The sequence below is a fragment of the Mytilus trossulus genome, chromosome 7 (genome assembly GCF_036588685.1).
Source record: "Mytilus trossulus isolate FHL-02 chromosome 7, PNRI_Mtr1.1.1.hap1, whole genome shotgun sequence".
Lineage (NCBI taxonomy): Eukaryota > Metazoa > Mollusca > Bivalvia > Mytilida > Mytilidae > Mytilus > Mytilus trossulus.
In genome coordinates, this window is record NC_086379.1 from 70,121,003 (window position 1) to 70,143,817 (window position 22,815).

At 31.7% G+C, this 22,815-nt stretch overlaps 2 protein-coding genes across 3 annotated transcripts in view; one reads left to right on the plus strand and one right to left on the minus strand.

Annotated features, from left to right (window-relative positions):
- LOC134725707 (major facilitator superfamily domain-containing protein 6-like protein B) lies at positions 1-11,481 on the minus strand. The gene is made up of 2 exons (XM_063589734.1): positions 11,409-11,481; positions 1-2,209 (listed from the first exon to the last, which is right to left on the minus strand). The coding sequence occupies exon 2, from the start codon at positions 2,188-2,190 to the stop codon at positions 298-300; it is 1,893 nt and encodes a 630-aa protein (XP_063445804.1). The 5' UTR covers positions 2,191-2,209; positions 11,409-11,481; the 3' UTR covers positions 1-297.
- A 147-nt stretch (positions 11,482-11,628) lies between these two features.
- The window catches only part of LOC134725708 (putative pyridoxal-dependent decarboxylase domain-containing protein 2), a 38,826-nt gene continuing 27,639 nt past the window's right edge, over positions 11,629-22,815 (plus strand). For both annotated transcript variants that reach the window (XM_063589735.1, XM_063589736.1), the window contains exons 1-4: positions 11,629-11,889; positions 17,502-17,578; positions 19,052-19,126; positions 20,250-20,357. In XM_063589735.1, coding sequence (XP_063445805.1) covers positions 11,674-11,889; positions 17,502-17,578; positions 19,052-19,126; positions 20,250-20,357 — 476 coding nt within the window. In that variant the 5' untranslated portion in view covers positions 11,629-11,673. The remainder of the gene's footprint in view (positions 11,890-17,501; positions 17,579-19,051; positions 19,127-20,249; positions 20,358-22,815) is intronic.

Below are 22,815 nucleotides of genomic sequence, written 5' to 3' on the forward strand. Positions count from 1 at the left end.
TGATCACATCTAACTTTAACATATGCTTTCTTCAAGTAAAAGAAAAGGAAATTGATCAAATCCTGAATGCCATACTTTATATAATTATAAGTAATAACCACCTGCCACACACAAATACACATGTACAAATGAATGGAACAGACTAATATCTACTTTTAAGTGTAAACAAGTGTAAAATTTCAATAATCTTTACTTTTAAATATAAAAAAAATACATCTTGAAAAATGAAAATTAAATTGAATGGAATGTATTATGCTTCTTTCTTTTCTTCATTCTGTTTTCTTCATTCTAATTTCTTCATCCAGTTTTGAGAGCATGTTCTAACCAATCATCATCACTATCAGAGTTTACGTCTTCTGATGTTAACAGACGGGTGTATTTAATCTCACTTACGGATGGTCGAGCACAACATCGGTTCATGATAACGAAAATTGGACACCAGGCTATTGCAATGACTGCACATGCACGGAATAAAATGTTCACACCATAATGATCATAGACAATACCCGATAAGATACTACCACCTGAAAAACCGACACCGAAATATATGCTAGAGAAAACTGATCTCACTCCTCTGTCCACCGTAGGATTTGAACTAAAGACGGGATTACTCAGGACAGCATACCACATGACGGTGTGAGTAAAGGCATGAGTCATCTCAGCAGGAAGTACTGCCCAAGGTGTCCATAAATACGAGTAGAACAGGGCTCGGCCAGCCAGAAATGTCATTGATAGACAAACTGCCATACCATTTCCAAGCTTCCTCACAAGTGGTCCACTGAAGAATAACATTGGTATCTCTGCCAGATTGGCTAAAGACACACAAAGTCCCATGGTTAATTCCTTTCCATGTAAATCTTCAATCAGCCAGAACAGAAAGTTGTTATAGGAAGCATATATAGCACCAACTATCAACAGTGTTAAGATATAGAATAGTCCTTCACATTTACAGAAGGTCAAATTTAATGCATAAGTGATTTTAGTTTTATACTTCCTCTTTTCTGAATTGGAAGTAGGGTAAAAGAATGCAACCAGGAATGTAAGCCCCAGGAATCCACCGAACATATAAAAGTGCAATGATATTGGATGCATTCTCAAACTGAATAAACATGTTGTATTGTCAACTATCAAGGTCACAATGATAGGGAAAATAATGAAGGCTAAAGATGTAAATATTCTTTGTTTTCCATACTTCTCCAAATTGTCAATTTTTTCTAAAAATTCAAACCATGCATCATCAGCAATCTTTTCTACAGGAGATGCAAAAACTTCGCCAAACACTAAAGTAAGCAAAATGATTAAAAATATCTGACCCTCTACTTCTGCCTCAGTTATTTTTACAGTCCATGCAGTTTTCAATGACTTTAAATTGGTTTTGATATTTTGCCATGTGTCTTTTAAACTACGCTTTGTAATTTTCTTTCCAACTTTAATTTCCCCATTATTAATAGCATCCACGGCTTGATCAAGGAAAGTAAAGAATTCTTCCATTTCTTCTGGAGATAAACTTTGCCTTATGGTAGTCTGCCAATTCTTTTGTGTCAGCATGTCTTGGAATAAACCTATCATGTCCGAGTTGCTTAGGCCATCCACGTCTGCCTTCGACAATCCTAATTCTATAAGCAATTTTCTTCCATAATCAAATATTTTGTTGACCTTCTTTTCTTTCTCTGTAGTTGTCATTGGGAGGTCAGTTGGTTGTAGAGGTGATTTTGAAGTTTTTAATAATGAAGTGATGTTACCAGTTTGATTTAATTGTATTTGGGTTTTTGTTGGCGGTATGTTTGTTCTGTTAGTTTTAATATTATGCAGTAATTCCTTCAAGGTTCCTTTCATATTCCCTGGTGGAACATCCCCTGGACAAGCTGTAGCTGCATGATTAACATTCATCACAAGAGTAAGTCCAAGATAGGTCAAAGCCATCATGAATATCGAAAACATCAGAACAAGTCTCCTTTTTCGGAACTTTGCTGAACACAAGGCCCATAGTGGTGCAAATATGAAGGCTGATATTGTCTTAGCACCTATGATTATACCTGTCTCTGTAGCTGTTAATCCCAGCAGTCTCAGATAAAGTGTCAGGAATGGAAATAAACAAGATTTAGCTGCAGCAAACAAAAAGTTAAATGTATTGCATACAAACACTGATTTTATCAGATTAACTGGTTCCGTAAGCTCCATTTTATCCATCAGCTTGTCTTCAACCAACCTACAAAACAATACAGTACTATTATCATCTTTTATTCAAATTTAATATATATTTTAAAAAATGTCCATATATATACAAATGATGTCTTCTGATTTTTGCTATCTATCAAAATGTCATTAAAACTTCAGGAAAAGTGTTAAATTTCAAGGATAAAAACAGTCAACATTTAGTTTGTAAAGAAATTTAAATGTGAAAAACTTCATTTAAAAAGTGTTTTATCAATTCACTTGTCTCTAAGCTCAATTAGGTAGTTTATAATTGACAGAACTTTCACAACATATTTCCTTATAAAGGACTAGGGAGAACTGACTGTGTTGGGTAAAAGAACTTGGATTGAAAAAAAATAAAGCCATGATTATACGAAAAATCTCCAGCTACTTTAATAGCCAATAAAACAACAGTACTAGTATTTTCCAGGTGCCACACTTTCATTATTTTATTTTCTCCCCATTATATTTATGTTATTAATCCATACATGTATATTTATTTCTTTTTAAAATGGAAGGTTACTCTACTTAATATTAATAAGATATCTATTTTCATAACTTTTTATAATGTTTTGGAAATTACTAGCAGAAATATATATTTCTTTCATTATTTCTGTGGACATGGTCAGATGAAGGAAGAATATTTAGCTCCTACCTAGAGCATTTAATATAATCTTCTCATTAACAATTGCTATATGATTCATAATAATATTTATTTTTGAAAGTGAAAACGTATTTGCAAAATGCATGCTGGAAACATGTTGACCTTCTGCTGTTATTTTTTCTATGGTCGGATTGTTGTCTCTTTGACACATTCCCCATTTCCATTCTCAATTTTGAATAAAGTGACAGTCTCTATTCTCGTAGACTGAAACGCTCACATTCCTATCTTAAACCTAGCTCATATTAGGCTCCCAAAGGAAGTTTAAATGGTAGAAGTGTCAATTTGGGTTCTTCTAATTTCCCAGAACAATCTAATAGATTTGTCAATACGGTAGTTGATAGAATTATTTTGTGTGTTCTTTTATATATTTTTCCTTGTTCTTCGTTAAGGAGCATTAAACTTTTTCACTAATTTATACAATATTCCACAATTTGTATACGAGTAACATGGTCCGCTGCTGGATAACTCGGACTAAAACAAAGTCGGACTATAACAAAATCGGACTATAACTAACTCGGACTATAACAAACTCGGCCTACCATTATTCATATGCAGAAATATATTGAACCAACTCGGACTACGATTAGAAGATTGTTTTTTTTTACTGTTATAAAAAAATTTCTTATATATTAAAATTATATACGAATTTATGAGATTATAATGAATATTTTTGAAAAAAAAAGATCGTATATATAGAAAGGATTAATATTTGCTACATCAGTTGATTTAGATATGTTTAAATGAGGGTAATTAACTTATACTTGAAATATTATTGAGATTTATGATGTTTATTGACAAAAGAAATTTTAATGATTTGCGTGTGATCGTGTTTTTATTGTGTTTAATCCTTGGTGTTTATGATTAGTAAATAAACAAAGACAAATTTGATTGACAGTGAATGGCTTCTTAACAATTTCACTAATCTGTAATGGATTCGGCAATTGAAAAGTAATTATATTCAAATAGTCACATCAAACAGATACAATGTTTTTAGAAAGGCAAGCCGAGGCAAACATTTATTATACATGTATTCAAAATTAGATTTGGATTAAAATTTAAAAAAAACCAGAGATTTCTTTGATCTAACCAAATACTTCTATAAAATAACCTGAAAAAAAAATCCATTATCATTTTCAACATGGGTACCGACCACTGCGGAAAAAAAAAAAAAAAAAAAAAAAAAAAAACTGCGTCGAGTGTTCTAGAAAAGTTACAACAAAGCAACATGCCTTACAGTGTGTTTCTGTAGTTTGTGGCAACACAGAGTTTGCAATACTGGTAAGTGCTTCTATATATTATTCTTGTTCATAATTTTACTCATAAACGTTTTATTTGCTATAGATCAAACCAGGTGCTTCGCAGGGCGTAGCTTTATAAGACCGCAGAGGTTGAACCCTGAATGGTTGGGGCAAGTATGGACACAACATTCAAGCTGGATTCAGCTCTAAATTTGGATTGTGATTAAATAGTTGACACAGCATAGGTTTCTGACACAGAATGAATGTGTTCTAATGAACTTAAAATTTTTGTTTTCTCTTAGAGCAATTCACTATGCTGTTGAATATTAATCCTCTCAAAAAAATGTTTGAAGAAATTTTCTTTTTATTTATGAAATTTCAAATGAGAAAAATTGAACTCAATTTTTTAATCACATCCCCCTTTCCCTTATTCCAAAACTAATCTCAATTAAATTTTTAATGGAGTTTGCAACAATAACTACTCATTTAAATACATCATAAAATATTAAGATGTAAAAAAAACTGCTTGTTATCACTGAATGGTAAAGATTATTTTAATTTATCAGTTGGTAGTAAAAAGTGAATATACATTGTATATTGTATATATAACAAAGATTTAAGTTGATTCTGGACAAAGAAAGATAACTCCAAATAAAAAATATTCTTACAATTAGATATTTCTTGCTTACTATTCTGGACAAAGAAAGATAACTCTAATTAAAAACAAAATTGCTATTTCACAATATTTTGCAATAAGATATTTCTTGCCATTGCGCAATACTGTGCAATTGAAAAGACTTGCTATTGCACAAAACTTAATATAATAATTTTAGATCCTGATTTGGACCAACTTGAAAACTGGGCCCATAATCAAAAATCTAAGTACATGTTTGGATTCAGCATATCAAAGAACCGCAAGATTTCAATTTTTGTTAAAATCAAACTAAGTTTAATTTTGGACCCTTTGGTCTTTAATGTAGACCAATTTGAAAACAAGACCAAAAATGAGGAATCTACATACACAGTTAGATTTGGCATATCAAAGAACCCCATTTATTCAATTTTTGATGAAATCAAACAAAGTTTAATTTTGGACCCCGATTTGGACCAACTTGAAAACTGGGCCGATAATCAAGAATCTAAGTACATTTTTAGATTCAGCATATCAAAGAACCCAAACGATTATTTTTTTGTCAAAATCAAACTAAGTTTGAAAAAGGGACAAAAGTTAAAAATCTACATACACAATTAGATTCGGCATATCAAAGAACCCCAATTATTCAATTTTGATGAAATCAAACAAAGTTTAATTTTGGACCCTTTGGGCCCCTTATTCCTAAACTGTTGGGACCAAAACTCCCAAAATCATTACCAACCTTCCTATAATGGTCATAAACCTTGTGTTTAAATTTCATAGATTTCTATTTACTTATACTAAAGTTATGGTGCGAAAACCAAGAAAAATGCTTATTTGGGTCCCTTTTTGGCCCCTAATTCCTAAACTGTTGTGACCTAAACTCCCAAAATCAATACCAACCTTCCTTTTGTGGTCATTAACATTGTGTTTAAATTTCATTATTTTCTATTTACTAAAACTAAAGTTATTGTGAGAAAACCAAGAATAATGCTTATTTGGGCCCTTTTGTGGCCGCTAATTCCTACACTGTTGAAACCAAAACTCCCAAAATCAATCCCAACCTTTCTTTTGTGGTCATTAACCTTGTGTCAAAATTTCATAGATTTCTATTAACTTAAACTAAAGTTATAGTGCGAAACCAAGAAAATGCTTATTTGGGCCCTTTTTGGCCCCTAATTCCTAAAATGTTGGGACCAAAACTCCCAAAATCAATACCAACCTTCCTTTTGTGGTCATAAACCTTGTGATAAAATTTTATAGATTTATATTCACTTTTACTAAAGTTAGAGTGCGAAAACTAAAAGTATTCGGACGACGACGACGACGCCAACGTGATAGCAATATACAACGATAATTTTTTCAAAATTTGCGGTCGTATAAAAGGAAAAACGAGCAGGAAGGCATATGATTTTTTTTGAACCACTTGATAGATATAAACCTATGGATTCAGGAAAGGTATCACTGTAACTGATTGAAATTTTCCTTTAGACCAAATTTTGGAGACTTTTGTGACATGTTCACCCCCCTTTTTTGCTATTTTTTGTATCTAAGAAATGCAGATTGTTGCCATGGTTACACCCAAAAGGGATCATCTTTCACCCTTATGACCATTAGAAATCAGATCTATGGAAGATTCTCTTTCTAAAAGTATATACATGCATAACACACATATAAAGCCTTCTTTGTTAGACAGGAGGGGGAAGAGGGTGTTTAAAATCATGAGCATCAATTTTTAAGTTTTTTTCCTAACTGTGTATTGCTACCTTATGGCATTTGACAAGGCTAAGAATTGCTTTTTTTTTAGACAAATCATATCACAGATCTATTGATATTTAGGTTATAGATACATTTCTGAGGGAGAAACAACCTTTAGTATGACAATATATGTTAGTTTTGTTGTTTATTGTCCTTAGCAACCAATATAGACATTTTGACACAAAGACTTGGTTCCGTCATAAATTGATACTTTATTGGCTACCCCTTGGAAAAGAAGATTGCGCGTTATGTAGAAACCTTAGAAGGGAACGCTTTATATTTTTTCATGCGACTAAATCAAATTTATTATTTTAGCAAGTATAAAGTCACAATTAAGCATGAATTATGCCTAAATTTGTTCCCGCTGTTATAAAAATTCAGTATCTACTAAATTTTAACCAAGGCTATGGTATGGTAATACACAACACAATTGACATTCTAGAGCTTTAAAATAGCTTTAACTTGTAACCTTTGTCTACTTTAAAGGTTAATTTAAGTTTTTAAACAAGAAAAGACAGGCTTAGAAGGTATAATTTGAGAAATTTAACTAAGAAAGGAGAAAATGCTCTTTGGCATGGCATGTTTCATAAAATCACTTTTTTGATGCATTTCAGTGTCAATTGCTAACCTTCATAAAATCTTTATTTCTGAACCGATTTTCAAAATTAGCAGGCGAAAATGCTCGTTTTAACTAGTAGAAAACAGAAATCCATTTAAAATGGAATTGGAAAAAAAAATGTTAATCCTTAAGGCATTTGACAAGGCTAAGAATTGCTTTTTTTTTAGACAAATCATACCACAAATCTATTGATATTTAGGTTATAGATACATTTCTGAGGGAGAAACAACCTTTAGTATGACAATATATGTTAGTTTTGTTGTTTATTGTCCTTAGCAACCAATATAGACATTTTGACACAAAGACTTGGTTCCGTCATAAATTGATACTTTATTGGCTACCCCTTGGAAAAGAAGATTGCGCGTTATGTAGAAACCTTAGAAGGGAACGCTTTATATTTTTTCATGCGACTAAATCAAATTTATTATTTTAGCAAGTATAAAGTCACAATTAAGCATGAATTATGCCTAAATTTGTTCCCGCTGTTATAGAGAAATTCAGTATCTACTAAATTTTAACCAAGGCTATGGTATGGTAATACACAACACAATTGACATTCTAGAGCTTTAAAATAGCTTTAACTTGTAACCTTTGTCTACTTTAAAGGTTAATTTAAGTTTTTAAACAAGAAAAGACAGGCTTAGAAGGTATAATTTGAGAAATTTAACTAAGAAAGGAGAAAATGCTCTTTGGCATGGCATGTTTCATAAAATCACTTTTTTGATGCATTTCAGTGTCAATTGCTAACCTTCATAAAATCTTTATTTCTGAACTGATTTTCAAAATTAGCAGGCGAAAATGCTCGTTTTAACTAGTAGAAAACAGAAATCCATTTAAAATGGAATTGGAAAAAAAAATGTTAATCCTTAAGGTAGCAATACAGTTAGAAGTTTAATTTCGCATTATGGCCCCTGTGAATTTTTTAAATATGAAAGTTTTTGTACAATAAAATTGATTTTTAGATAATTGAAGAATAATATAGCCTTCTTAGTGTGTTTATATGAATATTTAGATTGTTTTAAACATGTTTTATAGGCCATTTATATGATTGACAGTCCGTATTTTCCTATCCGTACCGTCCATAGGTCCATAAATTATGGTAGTGTTTATCAACAAAGATTTTGCACTCGATCTTTTCAATTAAATTTTATGGAAAAACGAGCAGGAAGGCATATGATTTTTTTTGAACCACTTGATAGATATAAACCTATGGATTCAGGAAAGGTATCACTGTAACTGATTGAAATTTTCCTTTAGACCAAATTTTGGAGACTTTTGTGACATGTTCACCCCCCTTTTTTGCTATTTTTTGTATCTAAGAAATGCAGATTGTTGCCATGGTTACACCCAAAAGGGATCATCTTTCACCCTTATGACCATTAGAAATCAAATCTATGGAAGATTCTCTTTCTAAAAGTATATACATGCATAACACACATATAAAGCCTTCTTTGTTAGACAGGAGGGGGAAGAGGGTGTTTAAAATTATGAGCATCAATTTTTAAATTTTTTTCCTAACTGTGTATTGCTACCTAAACTAGAGATCGGAAACGGACCAGCTATGACCGGAATCCGTATTTTTACAATAATAACTACGGCCCATATCTACGACCCTCGAATGGAACAGCTGAAAGAAGAAATTTTACGCATTCGACACAATTTTACAGACTTTTATGTTAGATTTTTCAAGAGCTCTGAACTTCTTAAACATGATAAACAAGACAGTTTTTTCTTATTGAATTGTAATTTTTATATTATAATTTCTTTCCCTTTCTCAGTGTCATTAAAAAAATCTTTTTAGTGCTATATCTAGTTAGTAGTTTCCAACTAGAACCTTAACTTAAATAACTTTGAATTTGGACTGTTACTTTAATTGTTTACTCAGATATAAATTGAACAATATAAAAAGAACATTATTCACATATGACCCTTTGTACTATACATATTGGTAGCAAAGAACAAACATTGCAGCACAATGTTCGAAGGAGAACTTCTCTTTCAAATCTCACCACTCCTCCCTATCAGTTCCAGAATGAGAAGTCACGTCTCCCTATGATTATAAAGTAGTGTAAGGATGTACTTAGACCAGGTTCTGGAATTTCTGTCAGATGTTTGATCTTCCTTGTTTTCCCCTATGATACACTACAGGGTAAAATATGTTGACCCATGACCATGATGACCCCATTTTTCCTTTCTTAAATATGAGACTTCAATTAATAACTCATAAAAAGTCATTTTAACACCAAAATTTAAGCAGATCTTAGATTTCTTTCTTTCCTTTTGTTTGCTTCTTAACTAATGCTCTTCTGACTTATAGTATCAATTTTGAATTCTAGATTATTGTGATTTAACCAAAGTGCATTTTTTTTGCCTGAAACAGTTCATTGAATTAATCATTTGATTTATTGTGATTAGTATTTGAAATTATTAATACTGAAAAATGTTTTCTGTGGGTAAGAACTATTTGAATAATTGCATGTCTACCATGTCTACAGTTGTATTAAAAATAATTTAACTAATAAAATCAAATTTCCTGAATATCACCATGTCTTAAAGAGTAACGCCTTCATCATTTTCCTCAAAGATCTGCAAACAACTTCAGTAATTTGTTAGCTGAAAGTCTTGATGATATTTATGTGATCAACTTTATAGAAAATATGACCATCTTGCTGCTCATTTACCTTATCATCATTATAAAAATGGTGTTTGCAAAGAACAAAATTAGAGTTCAGGAGCACCCCAGAGTGCAGGATTTTGCACCATTTTAAAAAAAAATTCTGGGGGCCTTGAGCCCAGACCCCTCGACATGAAGGGCAACGAGCAAGCTCGTCGCGCAGAACGGCTACGCCGTCCGACATTGTTGCCTCCTACTTTTATGATTTGGCCTGCTACTTCAAATCTTATTGACATCCCTCTTTCAAATAAAAGAGTTACATCCCTAGACTCAGTCACTTAATTTCTTGATAAAATGAACAATCAAAATTATCAAATATAATTTCTCATTCATGAACTTTGCTAAAATTTCAAATGTTGCAATGCTATTGTTCTGGATTGCACATGAGATGTTCCTGATACTGCTTTCTACATATGTATAATATACCACATCACTGTTGTTGTGATGTTTTCTATTTAGAGTTCCAATACAAGTTGCAAGCAGATGTTCTTATTTCTTATCCTTAATTTGTGTCCAATAAAACCACTCTACAATACAGAGACCAGGATGAATCTAAAGCTAAGTTTGATATGACTAGGTCATAGAAGTGTAGTTTCCAGACTGATAAAGAAATATGAAGACGCCCAACAGGACTTACTACACAAGACATAGTACAGGAACTGGATGACACAGATATCAAATCCAAGATCTTTGGGGCAGATGAGAATGCATTTAACTTAGAAGGTAAAATCATCAAGTCAAAAAACTTCAATCTTGGTCACAACTACATAGTTATAAATACACATAGGCAGGAAGTTTGACTCCAAGCTTAGAAACTACACAAACCATTCACACAATGAAATCTACAAATACAAAAACACCAGAACAACTGAAACTAACATTTGACAGATTTTTTACCATTATTTAGCTCATCAACATGATCAAGTGAATACAACAAACTACCCAAGTTGAATTCTGTTCTCTTTCATGATGAGAACTCTTGACTATTCATTATGAGAAGGTTGTAATGAGGGTACATTCATGTCAAATAACGGTAAAAATCTTGCCAAATGAGTCAACAGTAATTTTTGGTGTATGTACAAATGTACATCATCTGATGTTCAACAAATCACATTTTTTTATTTCCAAAAATTATGGTATTAATAATTATTTGAGACCTTTGACGAATCACGATAAGGATATTTTGACGGATCATGGTAGTATTTTTACCCATTTGACGCGACGGGAGCAGAAAAATGACTGTTTGACACCTGATGTGTAAGGGCAGTCCAGTCCAAATATAATTCGAAGTAAGGCGTCAAAGAAAAAAATTATAATAGCCTTTCAAGACGTCATAATTATTTGGACTAAGGGCAGTCCTACCCTCTGACAAGGATATTTTGATGAATCACGGTAAAAATATAACGGGTAGCCACGGTAGCCGAAATGAAAGTTTGACGCCTGACAGTAAAAAGGCATTTCTACCAAAGGCAAAACATTACATTTATATATACAAGATTGGTCAACATACCAAATAAAATGGAAGCTAATGTAACATTTAATGTGTGACCATGCAACGGTTTACTGTTTTGTTAACATGTAATTTGAACGCAAGAGAGTAAATATCATGTGTTTTATAAACTTACTTAGGTCATTTCTATATAAAAGTTTTTTTGTAAGGCAACCACAACGTCAACGGTTCTGTTTACGGATATGTCGTAAAACTTCTGAAAGATTGTTAAAAAATAAGTTTTAACCATCTTTGTGATAGTGAAATATATCAAGGTGTAAGTGTTTCTATTGTTTTAAATGCAATGACCTATAAATCAAAATAAAACATTTGTTGTTTCGTGATTAAATTGTTTATTTACGCGTTTTTACGACAATCAATGCCAGCGTGTACCTGGAAACATGGCCGAAGCATCATCTGCTCGTCCACTTGTCGAGCCCAAACAAGTAGAAGAAACAAGTATGGACGACGAACCAGTGTTAGAAATGAATAGATATGTAGAAGAAGAAAAGTCTAAAAAGAAAGTTTCGTTTACAGAAACAATAATGCCATTTGATAAACCAGAATTTAAACCAGGAGCAAATGAAATGGGTGCTTCTGAAGAGATGTTTCAACAGGTTAATTTCAGTTTTATATGTTTATAATAAACAAGCATTTTTCAAAAAATATTTTGACAGTCTATCCCCCCTGAGAAAATAAGAGCTAGTCTTGGTGTGGTTCCAAGTAGAGCCACTGAGGCCAAATATACAAATACAATTTACAAAGCTAGCTCATTATTTTAGCCAGCTAGGCAATATTCCCCAATCGGGAGACAGTCTCCAGATCCAGAGATGTCTCCAAATTGGGAGACATGAAATAACATAATTTGTCTCCCGATTAGGAGAAATTCTCCCAATCAAGAGACACAATATAAGATTTATCATATAAAACTGTGCTGGCGCAAAAAAGTAGACATCGGCGGCATTTTTAAATAACATTTTCAGAAAGCTGGCGAAAAAAGATCGGTAATTTACCGCTGTTCCAGATAGGTGCACCGTAGATTTTTTAAGTTATTGCTTTCCAAAGACATAAAAAAGGATAATGTTAACATTTTCTCTTGTATCTTGTTACTTCCATTCAATTATTTGTGTACATGTTACTAAGTTTTGCCCCCCCCCATTGATCGTCGGCCATGTTGCAAATTGTGTATAAATGAAAAACAATTCTAGATTGATGTCAAATACAGCCCGAAATTTTATGAGGGTGTGAATAAAAAAAAAAATTACATGCATTTTCATGACCTGTATACAATGTGGCCAGTAATACAATCAGTGTGGCATATATAACTACCAGTCAATCACATGGCCAGAGGGTCAGTGTTGGGATATAGCTGGATGTCATGTTTATTAAAAACTTTTAAACAATTATTCTGATTTTTTTCAACTTCTTTATGCTTTTTCTTTTGTGGGGGATCTTTGTTTTCTGATTATGTTAACAATTTGAAATTCTCCGTTTCTTTTGTGGGGATGTTTATTCTGATTATGTTAACAGTTTGAAATTCTCTGTTTCTTTTGTAGGGGTGTTTATTCTGATTATGTTAACAATTTGAAATTCTCTGTTTCTTTTATGGGGGTGTTTATTCTGATTATGTTAACAATTTGAATAGTCATGGATCAGACTTAAGGTATTTACTAGCATTTAAAAAAAAATCTCAAATATTTTTCCATTTGAATCTCAATAATCTGTTGTGGTGGTTGTTGTACATTGGCTTTTTTTTTTAAGTGTTAGAAACATTGACCTAACAACACCTGATGACACATGTCCTTTGGAAATGAGACTTAATTGATCTAATATTTATTTTGACATGCAATCTGAATCATGCATAACTATTAATGGCTTAATTAAGTTTGGAAAACTATGATATCCTGAAGTTCTTACTTCTAGACAGAGAATAAATTAGAATATTTTCCTGGAATGATGATGGTAACATTTAGCTTAGAATTACCACATCAAAAAATATTCTCAACAGCCTTTGCTACTTTGAATGGTGTGTCTCCTTCCTGTATATAGGGTTTCCAAATAAATATTTTATTAAATTCTGGAGGTCTTCCAGCTAACAATTTATCAGATTGTCTAGTATGCTTTCAATATACTAAACTTGTATATGAATACAGTCATTCCTTAGAGAATATATGCTTCTTGATTGCTCAATTTGGCTTCAGTATTCTCACTAACTTTTCAATGTTCTCCAAATCATCACTACAAAGGAACACTGTCACTGGTTGGCGGGTGCCTTTCTCTAATTCCTAAATGCAGGCATGGCAAATAGAATTAGTGCATATTGACAACTAATTATATCCTTTTCCATGTGGTTGAGTAATTTCATAATGAAGTTTTAATCTTCTTACAAATGGTTATTTTGAAGAGGGGTGAGCCATCATTAGAGGTCTCATGCAGCATTGAACTCACATAATAAAAATTTGTTTCAAAAAAACAAGTTACATCCTTCATTTTTTATTAAAAACGTGTTTTGGGTGCCAGGCATTGTTCTAGTAAAACCTACTAATGAAGTTATGAACCCACACATTTAAACTCTCATACATATAATGAAAACATTATTGTAGACTGTAGTACATTTATTTTGTAATAGACTTTTACAAATTGTGACTTGGATGGAGAGGTGTCTCATTTGCACTCATACCACATCTTATTATACATGTATCTGTAATCCACTTTTAATATTAATAAACATTACATGTACCTCTTATGTACATTTGAGGATTTTTTTCCTGCTTGACAAATGCTCCATATTGACTGTGATTTCTGTGAAACAAAATAAAATCAAGCATACCGGGTATGTATGTCTCTGATTATCATGATTATTGAACATGTCAATTATAACTATTTCTAATTATTTTAAAGAAATTAAATCAGTAAAGCATGCTTAAGGATCGAAAAGAGGAATTACTGTTCAAACATGATGAACCATTATAATCCATATAAAAATAAGCCTTAAATGAAATATATAACCAGGTAAACTTATTATGCCTTCCCACTATATATATATATATATATGGAAAATAAAACTTGTCCATCAGAATTAAAAAAAAAGAATCCCTACAATTTGATTTACTATATACTAGAACACACCCGTGATATCGCGGCTCCGTGACTGAATTAATGTATATAACTAAGCGTATGCCTTATTTTAGTATTGGTATTCATCTGATAAAGTCATGCCGATAATAAAAGACGCACAGTTTTCTCTGATTTCAACATCTTTCTGTTTGAACCCGTCGACCTGGAAACTATCAATTATTGGTAATATTAATAATTTGGAAAACAAAAGGGCCTGGAATGGATTATTTTTTACTCAACAGTATACAGCAAAATTCTAAATACACCGTTTGGTGGTGCGCCTGTCAGATGTGGAACGTACAGATAAGGTAATAGGTAACAGGTGAATATACTATTGGTATCGGTGTCGGACTCGATCCGGAACTTCTTAATTATTGGCAATATTAATTACGTGGAAAACAAAGGGGCCTGGAGTGGTGTAATTTTTAATCAACACCATTGCACTATATTAGTTATATATAAAGTTGAATTCTTTGATTAATCGTTTTTACGTGATGACGGCTGACAAATTGGACCTCGTAATTTTAGTATTATAGATATGTCTGTGCTTGGGTCTTCATTGGGAATAGCTGAGCTGATGTTGTTTTGGTCTTTTTTAATAACTTTTTCAAAACGACATTTCTTGGTAGAAAAACTTGTTGTCTAATCCATTTGTACTTGTAAGCAATGAAATATGTTATATATATATATATCTTTATTCTCATCACCAAAAACATAGGTACAGAGAAAACATGCATGTATAATACAATATCTTAACTACATAAACATAAATATACAACAACAACAACAAAGAAAAATTCTTTAAAGATCTATATTATACATTTATGAAAATGTTGGGGTACCAGAACGCCAACAACACTCCCATATAAATTAAGTACTGAAGTGTTCCCCCCCCCCCCCCCCCCCCTGAGGTTGAAATGACAAAATGTTGTATGATTTATCATATAATTGTGATTATCACTACAGAAAATTGTTTTTTTCCCAACCATAATGGTTGGTTTCATACTGTCATTCTAGAGGAAACACATAATTAAATTAAATTTGAAACCTAATAATAATATATATGTCTTTTTTTCAAAATGACCATATCTCATTATCTGCATGTACGAAGTAGCCAAAAAACTTTTAAATGTACAGTGTATAACTAGTATATATAACTACTAAGTAGTTAAATAGTATTCAAATTTAAAGGTTGTTATCCTGATTTGGATATGTAACCATGTTAAAACATTGTCTCCAAATCGGGATACATCTGACTATATTCATGATCTCCGGTGTGTTTTGTATCAATTTGTCTCCAGATCAGGAGATTGTCTCCAGATATGGACACTGTCTCCCGATCGGGGAATATTGCCTAGCTGTTAGCTGTTATTTTCTGTATCTGTATTTCCCAATTCTGTATATGGATGGTTACATCACAGATTTCTTTCAGCTATTGTGTGACAGGTTGGTCTGCCCATAAATTAGTTGCGCTTAGTGAAGATGCTGATTTAAACTCCTCTGTTGTTACTAAGGTCACACACTACCGAATCCTCTAGATGGTTCCAATCTACAATGTACTGCAGTGCACACAAAGATAAAGTTTTTGTACTGGTTAGTCTTACTGATGGGAACTATGACTTATTTGTTGTTATGGACTTGATCATGTGTCTATAATGTGTTTGGTTACAAAGTTATAAAATGTTGTTGCTTTTATTTGTCGTTGGTGATGGAATTTTATGAGATCGACTGGAGAAAGGGCTGGTATCTTCCCCTTAACCACTTTAAAAAAGAAAATCAGTTGTTGTTGGTGTCGTCCTGATTGTAGTGACAGAATCTGAAGTTCTGATAGCATGTTAGTCATACATCCTTCATCCCTTGATTTGAAGTTTTTGATGAGAAATCTGGCCTTCTTTTTTGTATGGATTCCTATTTGTCGATGTCTTTTTGGGTATATGGGTTCCAAATAATTGATCCATACTCAATATTAGATCTTACTAGAGCTACATGTATATATACTGTTTTCCGACATTCCCTAGTTTCTCATAAGGAAACCTAGTGTGAAACAGGCTTTGTTGCATGTGTTTGTTAATTGTTCCTTCCATTTAAGATCTTCTTGTATTTTTGTTTGTCAAGTAAGTCCATTCATCTTATTTGTAATAATGAAAAATGAATAAAATAGACTAACTAGTTAGTTATAGGAAATTATTGACTTGAAGCTTTAAGGCACATGTTTATGTGAGTAATATCTACATCTAAAGGCTGTCCCAAAAACTGTGAAAAACAACAAGTTAGCACATCCGACCAGTTTCTGGGATAATATTTCTATAAGAAATAGATAATCAGTATCAGGTCCATTTGAGATGAGAACCCATTAAACACTTCCATCATCATCATGATTTATACCTCAATGAACAGATTTATTATATTTAAGAGAATTTTAAGGTCAACTGTCCTATTAATGCTGATCAGGTGTACAGATAGCCTAGGTACAGTGGTTGTAAATGTTTGCTTTTATTATTGGGTGTTTTTCTTGTTTTATTTCAGTGTTAAATTTTATCCATAAATGCTTGGTTCTTCCAAAATTCTTTTTTTATACTACTACTGCAAAAAATTGTACCCAATTGATTGCATGTTCTGTCACTTTTAATTTAGTTTAGCAGAAATACATGAAATATGGGCATCCCAATTTTAGTAAAGTCATGAAAGTGCAATAATTGATAATTAAAATGATAGTCAATATAACCAGGATTTGAAAATTTGAATATATTCTGTTAAATATAATAAAGCCATTTTCCTGAATTGAATCCAGTCTCCACAAATATATCCCTCAACAGACGGATAATTTTATACCTCTATAGATGCATAATCTCCTCTACACAATGTTGTAGAGGCTGAAGGAGGACACTGTTTATTGTTCTGATGTGTTCCAATTGATTTGAATTATACTTGAAGAGACACAAGTTCACCAGATATGATATAAAGCAGTCATGATCATTTCCTGTAGATAATCCTTAACAAACTTGACAAAAGATTATTAATCTTATGTCACAATACTAAGTTAAGTATAACTTATTAAGGATTTCTGTATTTTTTAAGACTAACATTTACAATGTACATGGACTTTTATCAGATGTTTATGGATCCCATGATGAAAGATTTAAACAGACATGTACAGGCCAATACAGATATACTAGACAAGATCAGCAAGTATGTATAGTATAGAATATTTTTATTTCCTAAATTACAGGGCCCATAATGGGCATAAAATCAGATACAATTGATTACATTATTGGTAACAACAACAATAATAGAGGCATATACATATATATTACGGATTACAAATGTGTCGAGGTTTGTGATTGGATAACAACACAGAGATGTCAGTGTATATTCAGGAAACTGCCGGGGTATATACGACGTTTTTATCCCCAATTGGAACCTCAAAAAACATCATCATAAAACATAAAACCGGTTACTATGTGACGTAGTCAAAAGTTATTAGATTGTCAGAGGCTCACAGAGGGAAAATAATGACGTGCTTCAGTCAATAATACATTTTTGATACAAAAACACCCAATTTACACTTTTAATACTTAAATTTAATGTTTAAAGTGTTAGTATTAATTATTGCATACACGATAAAATTATGATCACAGCAAATTAGAAAATCCTTCATGTATGCCGAACATATCAGGGGTTTCAACTTATTTATGTGTTGTGAACATAAACATGCACTCAAAAATTAAATCAGTGGTAATCCGTAATATATGTGTAATTCAGGTCTTCGGCTCAGGGGATATAAACTCTAAGCTGGGAATGTCACAGTATATACCCTGTCTGAGACCTGAATAACATATAATATTTGGAATATAAGCATTGGTCAGAATCTAGCTAATATACATAGTCACATACTAATGAAGTTTGTTGTTATTTATGAGTGGGTCTATTTCTTTGATTTGCATTTATGTAAGGTAGTTTCCAGTGAAGGGTATCTTTTTCTCACTATTCCTGTCTATTTGTTTGACTTAAATCACCTTATCTATTATGTACATTGAATGTGTTACAGAAAGGAAGGGATGTGGTTTGTTAATTTATATTATAGAGCCCCTTCATATATTTGACAAAACAAGAAGCAAAGGAAGTGCTTTTATTGCTGTGTTTTTCATTTAGAAGTCACAAGGACTTTCAATTCAGAGCAAAAGCTTACATCTCTGATATTGCAAGTTTAAGACATCACCATGACCTATTCGAGAAAAAATTCATTGCAAAATTTTGATAATGCTATGCAAGTGCTTTTAGAGTTACATAAGCTGTTGTAATGTTAATCAACTTTTACAGACTATAATTTACACCAATCACATTAAGATATGATTTACTTTACATACAGTAATTTGGAGAGAAATATATGTAAATGTTGCCAGTTTAAAAAGTAATTGGAACAAAGTTATTTTGTGAATACATTTATCATGTTTAGTCTTTCCTAGCTTACATTGTACATTGATGGATTTATTTTCGTGATTTTCTAACTTTGATGGTGTATTCAAATTTGAGAATATTCATTGAGTTAACATTTATCAGTTCTGCTGTTCCCTTTACTTGAATTTTCTTAAAGATTGCAAGTTGTAAATAATATAGTCATATTAAAGATATGTGTATGCTAATATTCTTCTTTGATTTCAGAGACATGGAAGACCAGAGGAAACAAAGGCTGAAAGACAGACAGACATCACACATTCCTGAGGCCTTGAAAGGAGGGTAATTAATTAGAAACCAATATTTTACTGTATTCATGCTTTATTTATGCATAAAGTCATGCATACTGAATGCATGCTAAATTTGAAACTTTTTTCAATGACTTTACTTCAACACAGCATTGACAAGACATTTGTTTAAGCTTGTCATTATTATTACCAGAAAATTCAATTAATTTATTTAATAGTTCTTGATTTGTGTAAACCAAACTTCTGTCAGATGTGAACTAAATAACTCGGTTCCAAATGAGTTCGAACTACTATTTCGCTGTAGTATTCTTCCTTTGACCTTTTTAAGGTGGTACCAAACACCTTGACTAAAAATGATTTAGCTTGTTTATTTTCCTTGTTTTAAAAATTCAAATAGGGAACATACTTTATATAATTGTATAAATAAACCAATTTTTCTAGACGTTTCGGCCAAAGGCCTTCTTCAGTTCTTTATTTTTCCTTACAACTACATGAAATTTTGACAAAATATTAACTTTGAGACTTTGATAGAAATATAAAAATTTAAAAAAACATGAACCACACACGTTTTCAGAAAAATTTCATTGAATAGAAAGCAGTCTGTCAAACACTTAAAAGTGACTTATTTTGATCATAGAGAAGCTAAATATTTCCTTAACAATACAACATGATTAAAACATTAAGCTGAATTTTCAGAGTTATCTCCCTGTAGTGTTAGGTACCCCCTTAAAACCTATGACCCTGTCATTGATTGGTAGATTTATTTGTTCTCTAAATCTGTCAAATGGTACAATTATATTTAGCATACATTAACTTAGGCTCTGCAAGTGGGTTGACTGGGCAAAGGGTAGGCAATCTGACTGAAGGGAGTGCAAATGATTTCAGATTTAATAGCTAAAGCTATACTTATATCTAAGTTATAGTAATGTTCATGTTCATGTAATTGATTTGTATTTTACTTTTATCAATTTAATTATTCATACAATAGGTTGACATTTGTGTTTACATACATACATTTACATGTTTTTTTTTATCAAGTCATTCTATATTTAAACATTTCTAAGCTATAAAGTAGCAGTCATGACAGTTGATAAAAATTTTCAAATAATTTAAAGTTTTTCTAGATTGACAACCAAAATGACTGTTTTGATTTTCAGTGGACAGGAAATGAAAGAAATCATGAATAAAGTAGAAGACTTGATTTTATTTGGTAAAGAAGAAGAGGTCCAGGAAGAGGGCACTGTAGCTGTGAAAGAGGAAAAATCGTAAGTTTATATACAGCTTTATTTTGATTTTCATTTAGAGACATGAAGCTTTAATATGTGAAATTTTTTTATCCTCAACTGCAGAAAATTGTGTCATCTAATTTCTTTTTGCTGATAATGCCTTTTATTACATTGGTTGCAATTAGTTACATTGATTTCCCAGTTAAATAAAAACCAATAATTTCACATGTGAAATAAACGTGGTTATTTCACTCTCTGATGTCATACAACAATAGGCGTTGTCAAGACGTTTAAAACGGCAGATCAAAACAAATTGTTATATTGTTCATTACATGTTTTACATTAATTTCTTTAAAAAAAAGCAATTTGCCAATGTAATAAAAAGAATAACTAATTAAAGAATTCAATTATCGAAAAAATATTCAACTCATGACCAAACAACACTGATAATTAACTCATGCACTACATGCATTCGTAATGTGTTGTTCGGTCACTCGTAGTATATTTTTCTCTATACGCATTCTTCGATCAGTTTTTGGGATACGATTGCTGTCAAGCAATCTGTAGACTTTTACCGTTGACCCTATGATACACTCCCTCACGTCATTCGTTTTATTCTAAACATTCAGCAACATCTCAGATTCTTATGATTGTCTTGCTTTAAAAGGTAAAAACAAGCAATACATTTGAACATAAACAACTTTCCTGTAATGTTTTACTCATAATCTTCATGTGTGATATTTTCCTTGACTTATATGCGTGTTTTTAACAATACGGAAAATCAGAATTAAACAGTATTTATATTTAGTGTTTTAATAAATTTAGAAACACGTCAGAGGGAATTCCCAAATTTTGATAACTTGTGAGAGTTCTCTGAAAGCCGATCGATAATTCTATTTCTGTCACAAGAACTGAAGTGGAGTATTTCTATATATTTTACCGTTATGAAACTGATATTTGATACTGTACTTTCATAAAGAAATGGAGAACCATTTAATAAACGTTCTTGTTCCAAATCGCAAGTCGCGGTTTGTTCATGTATTAATGCCCATGCATGGTCTCACTAATTAGAGACAAAAAGAATTGTAGAGACAAAAAGCGTCAAGAAGCGACAAGAAGAATAATATTTAGCGACAAGAAAACATTTTTTTATTTATATTACTTATTCGAAATAAATATTAAAAAAATATGCAAAAGAAAACAATTTCAACGACAGGAAAGTTAATTTTGATAGGGAAAAAAATGAAACTTGTAAATCTAATTCAGTTGCTACATTTATTTACATATTTTATAAGGTATCACAGGAAGTATTACCTTTACCCTGTCGTTTTATGGTATTACTTTTACTTGTGTTTTAGAACAATAATATATTTTGTCTTTTTATTTGTTTTTGAAACTATTTTTGTACAATATATAATTAACTTGCAAAATGCATTATTTGTGCATAATTGTCAGGAAAATACATACACAAATTGTGAAATACAAATTAAGAACTGAAATCAAACAAGAGGAAAACATAATTAAAATGTGAATATTTTTCATCATTTTATTTAGTGTATTGTCTCATTTAACGATATTTATCATGTTTATGCATATAGATTGAAGATTAAAGGAAACTGATGACAATCTTGAGTTTTCAACAGGTGTTCACTATTCGGTACAATAATTGTATATTCTGGTGCGTGTAATTGATGGTGTTAATGGATGTTATTGTAGCAATTAAACAAAGGACACGCACCTAGTTAATCTCATTTGATGCTCTTAATTGTGTATTACCTTAGAGTGAAGCCACAGCTAATGTTGGTCCTATCAGGAAAAATTAATTGTACAAGTACTAAGGAAGGAAATAATATTTCATGTTTTTGTTTTATTAAATCCTTCAAAAGGAAGGTGACAAATCTTTGTTTTTATTTTCATTTTATAGCCTTTACATTTCCTTTGCTCTTACACATGTTTAATTTCTTCATCTTTCAATATGATAATAAAAAGTACACAATCTCTTCCTCGAAATTTTTTTATTTCTTCATCTTTCAATATAATCCTAAAAAAATATTTTCATGTATGTGATAACAAAATGTATTCTTGTCGCTAAATAGCTTCTTGTTGCTTTTTGTCACTATTTTTTTTCTTCTTGTCGCTTCTTGACGCTTCTTGTCGCTTCTTGACGCTTTTTGTCGCTAATTAGTGAGACCCCACATGCGTGTAGTTTTCCTGATTTCAAGGGGTATCAGATTGAGTGATTCCCCGCTTCATTGATTAATTTGAAACTCATGGGATTCTTTCTATGTCTGTCTGCATATGGAGGGCAATTGTTGTTGCATAATTTTAAATCATATGCATAGTTTAAATTAAAATAAATGTTTCATCGTAAAAATAACCTATAACACCCCTTCAGCAGAAATGGAATCTTCCATATTATCGTTTCGAGTTGTCTCCCTTTTCGAAGTATTCGTCAAGAAGGATTAACTCGTTAATGCCGATAAACGTCGTATTATAT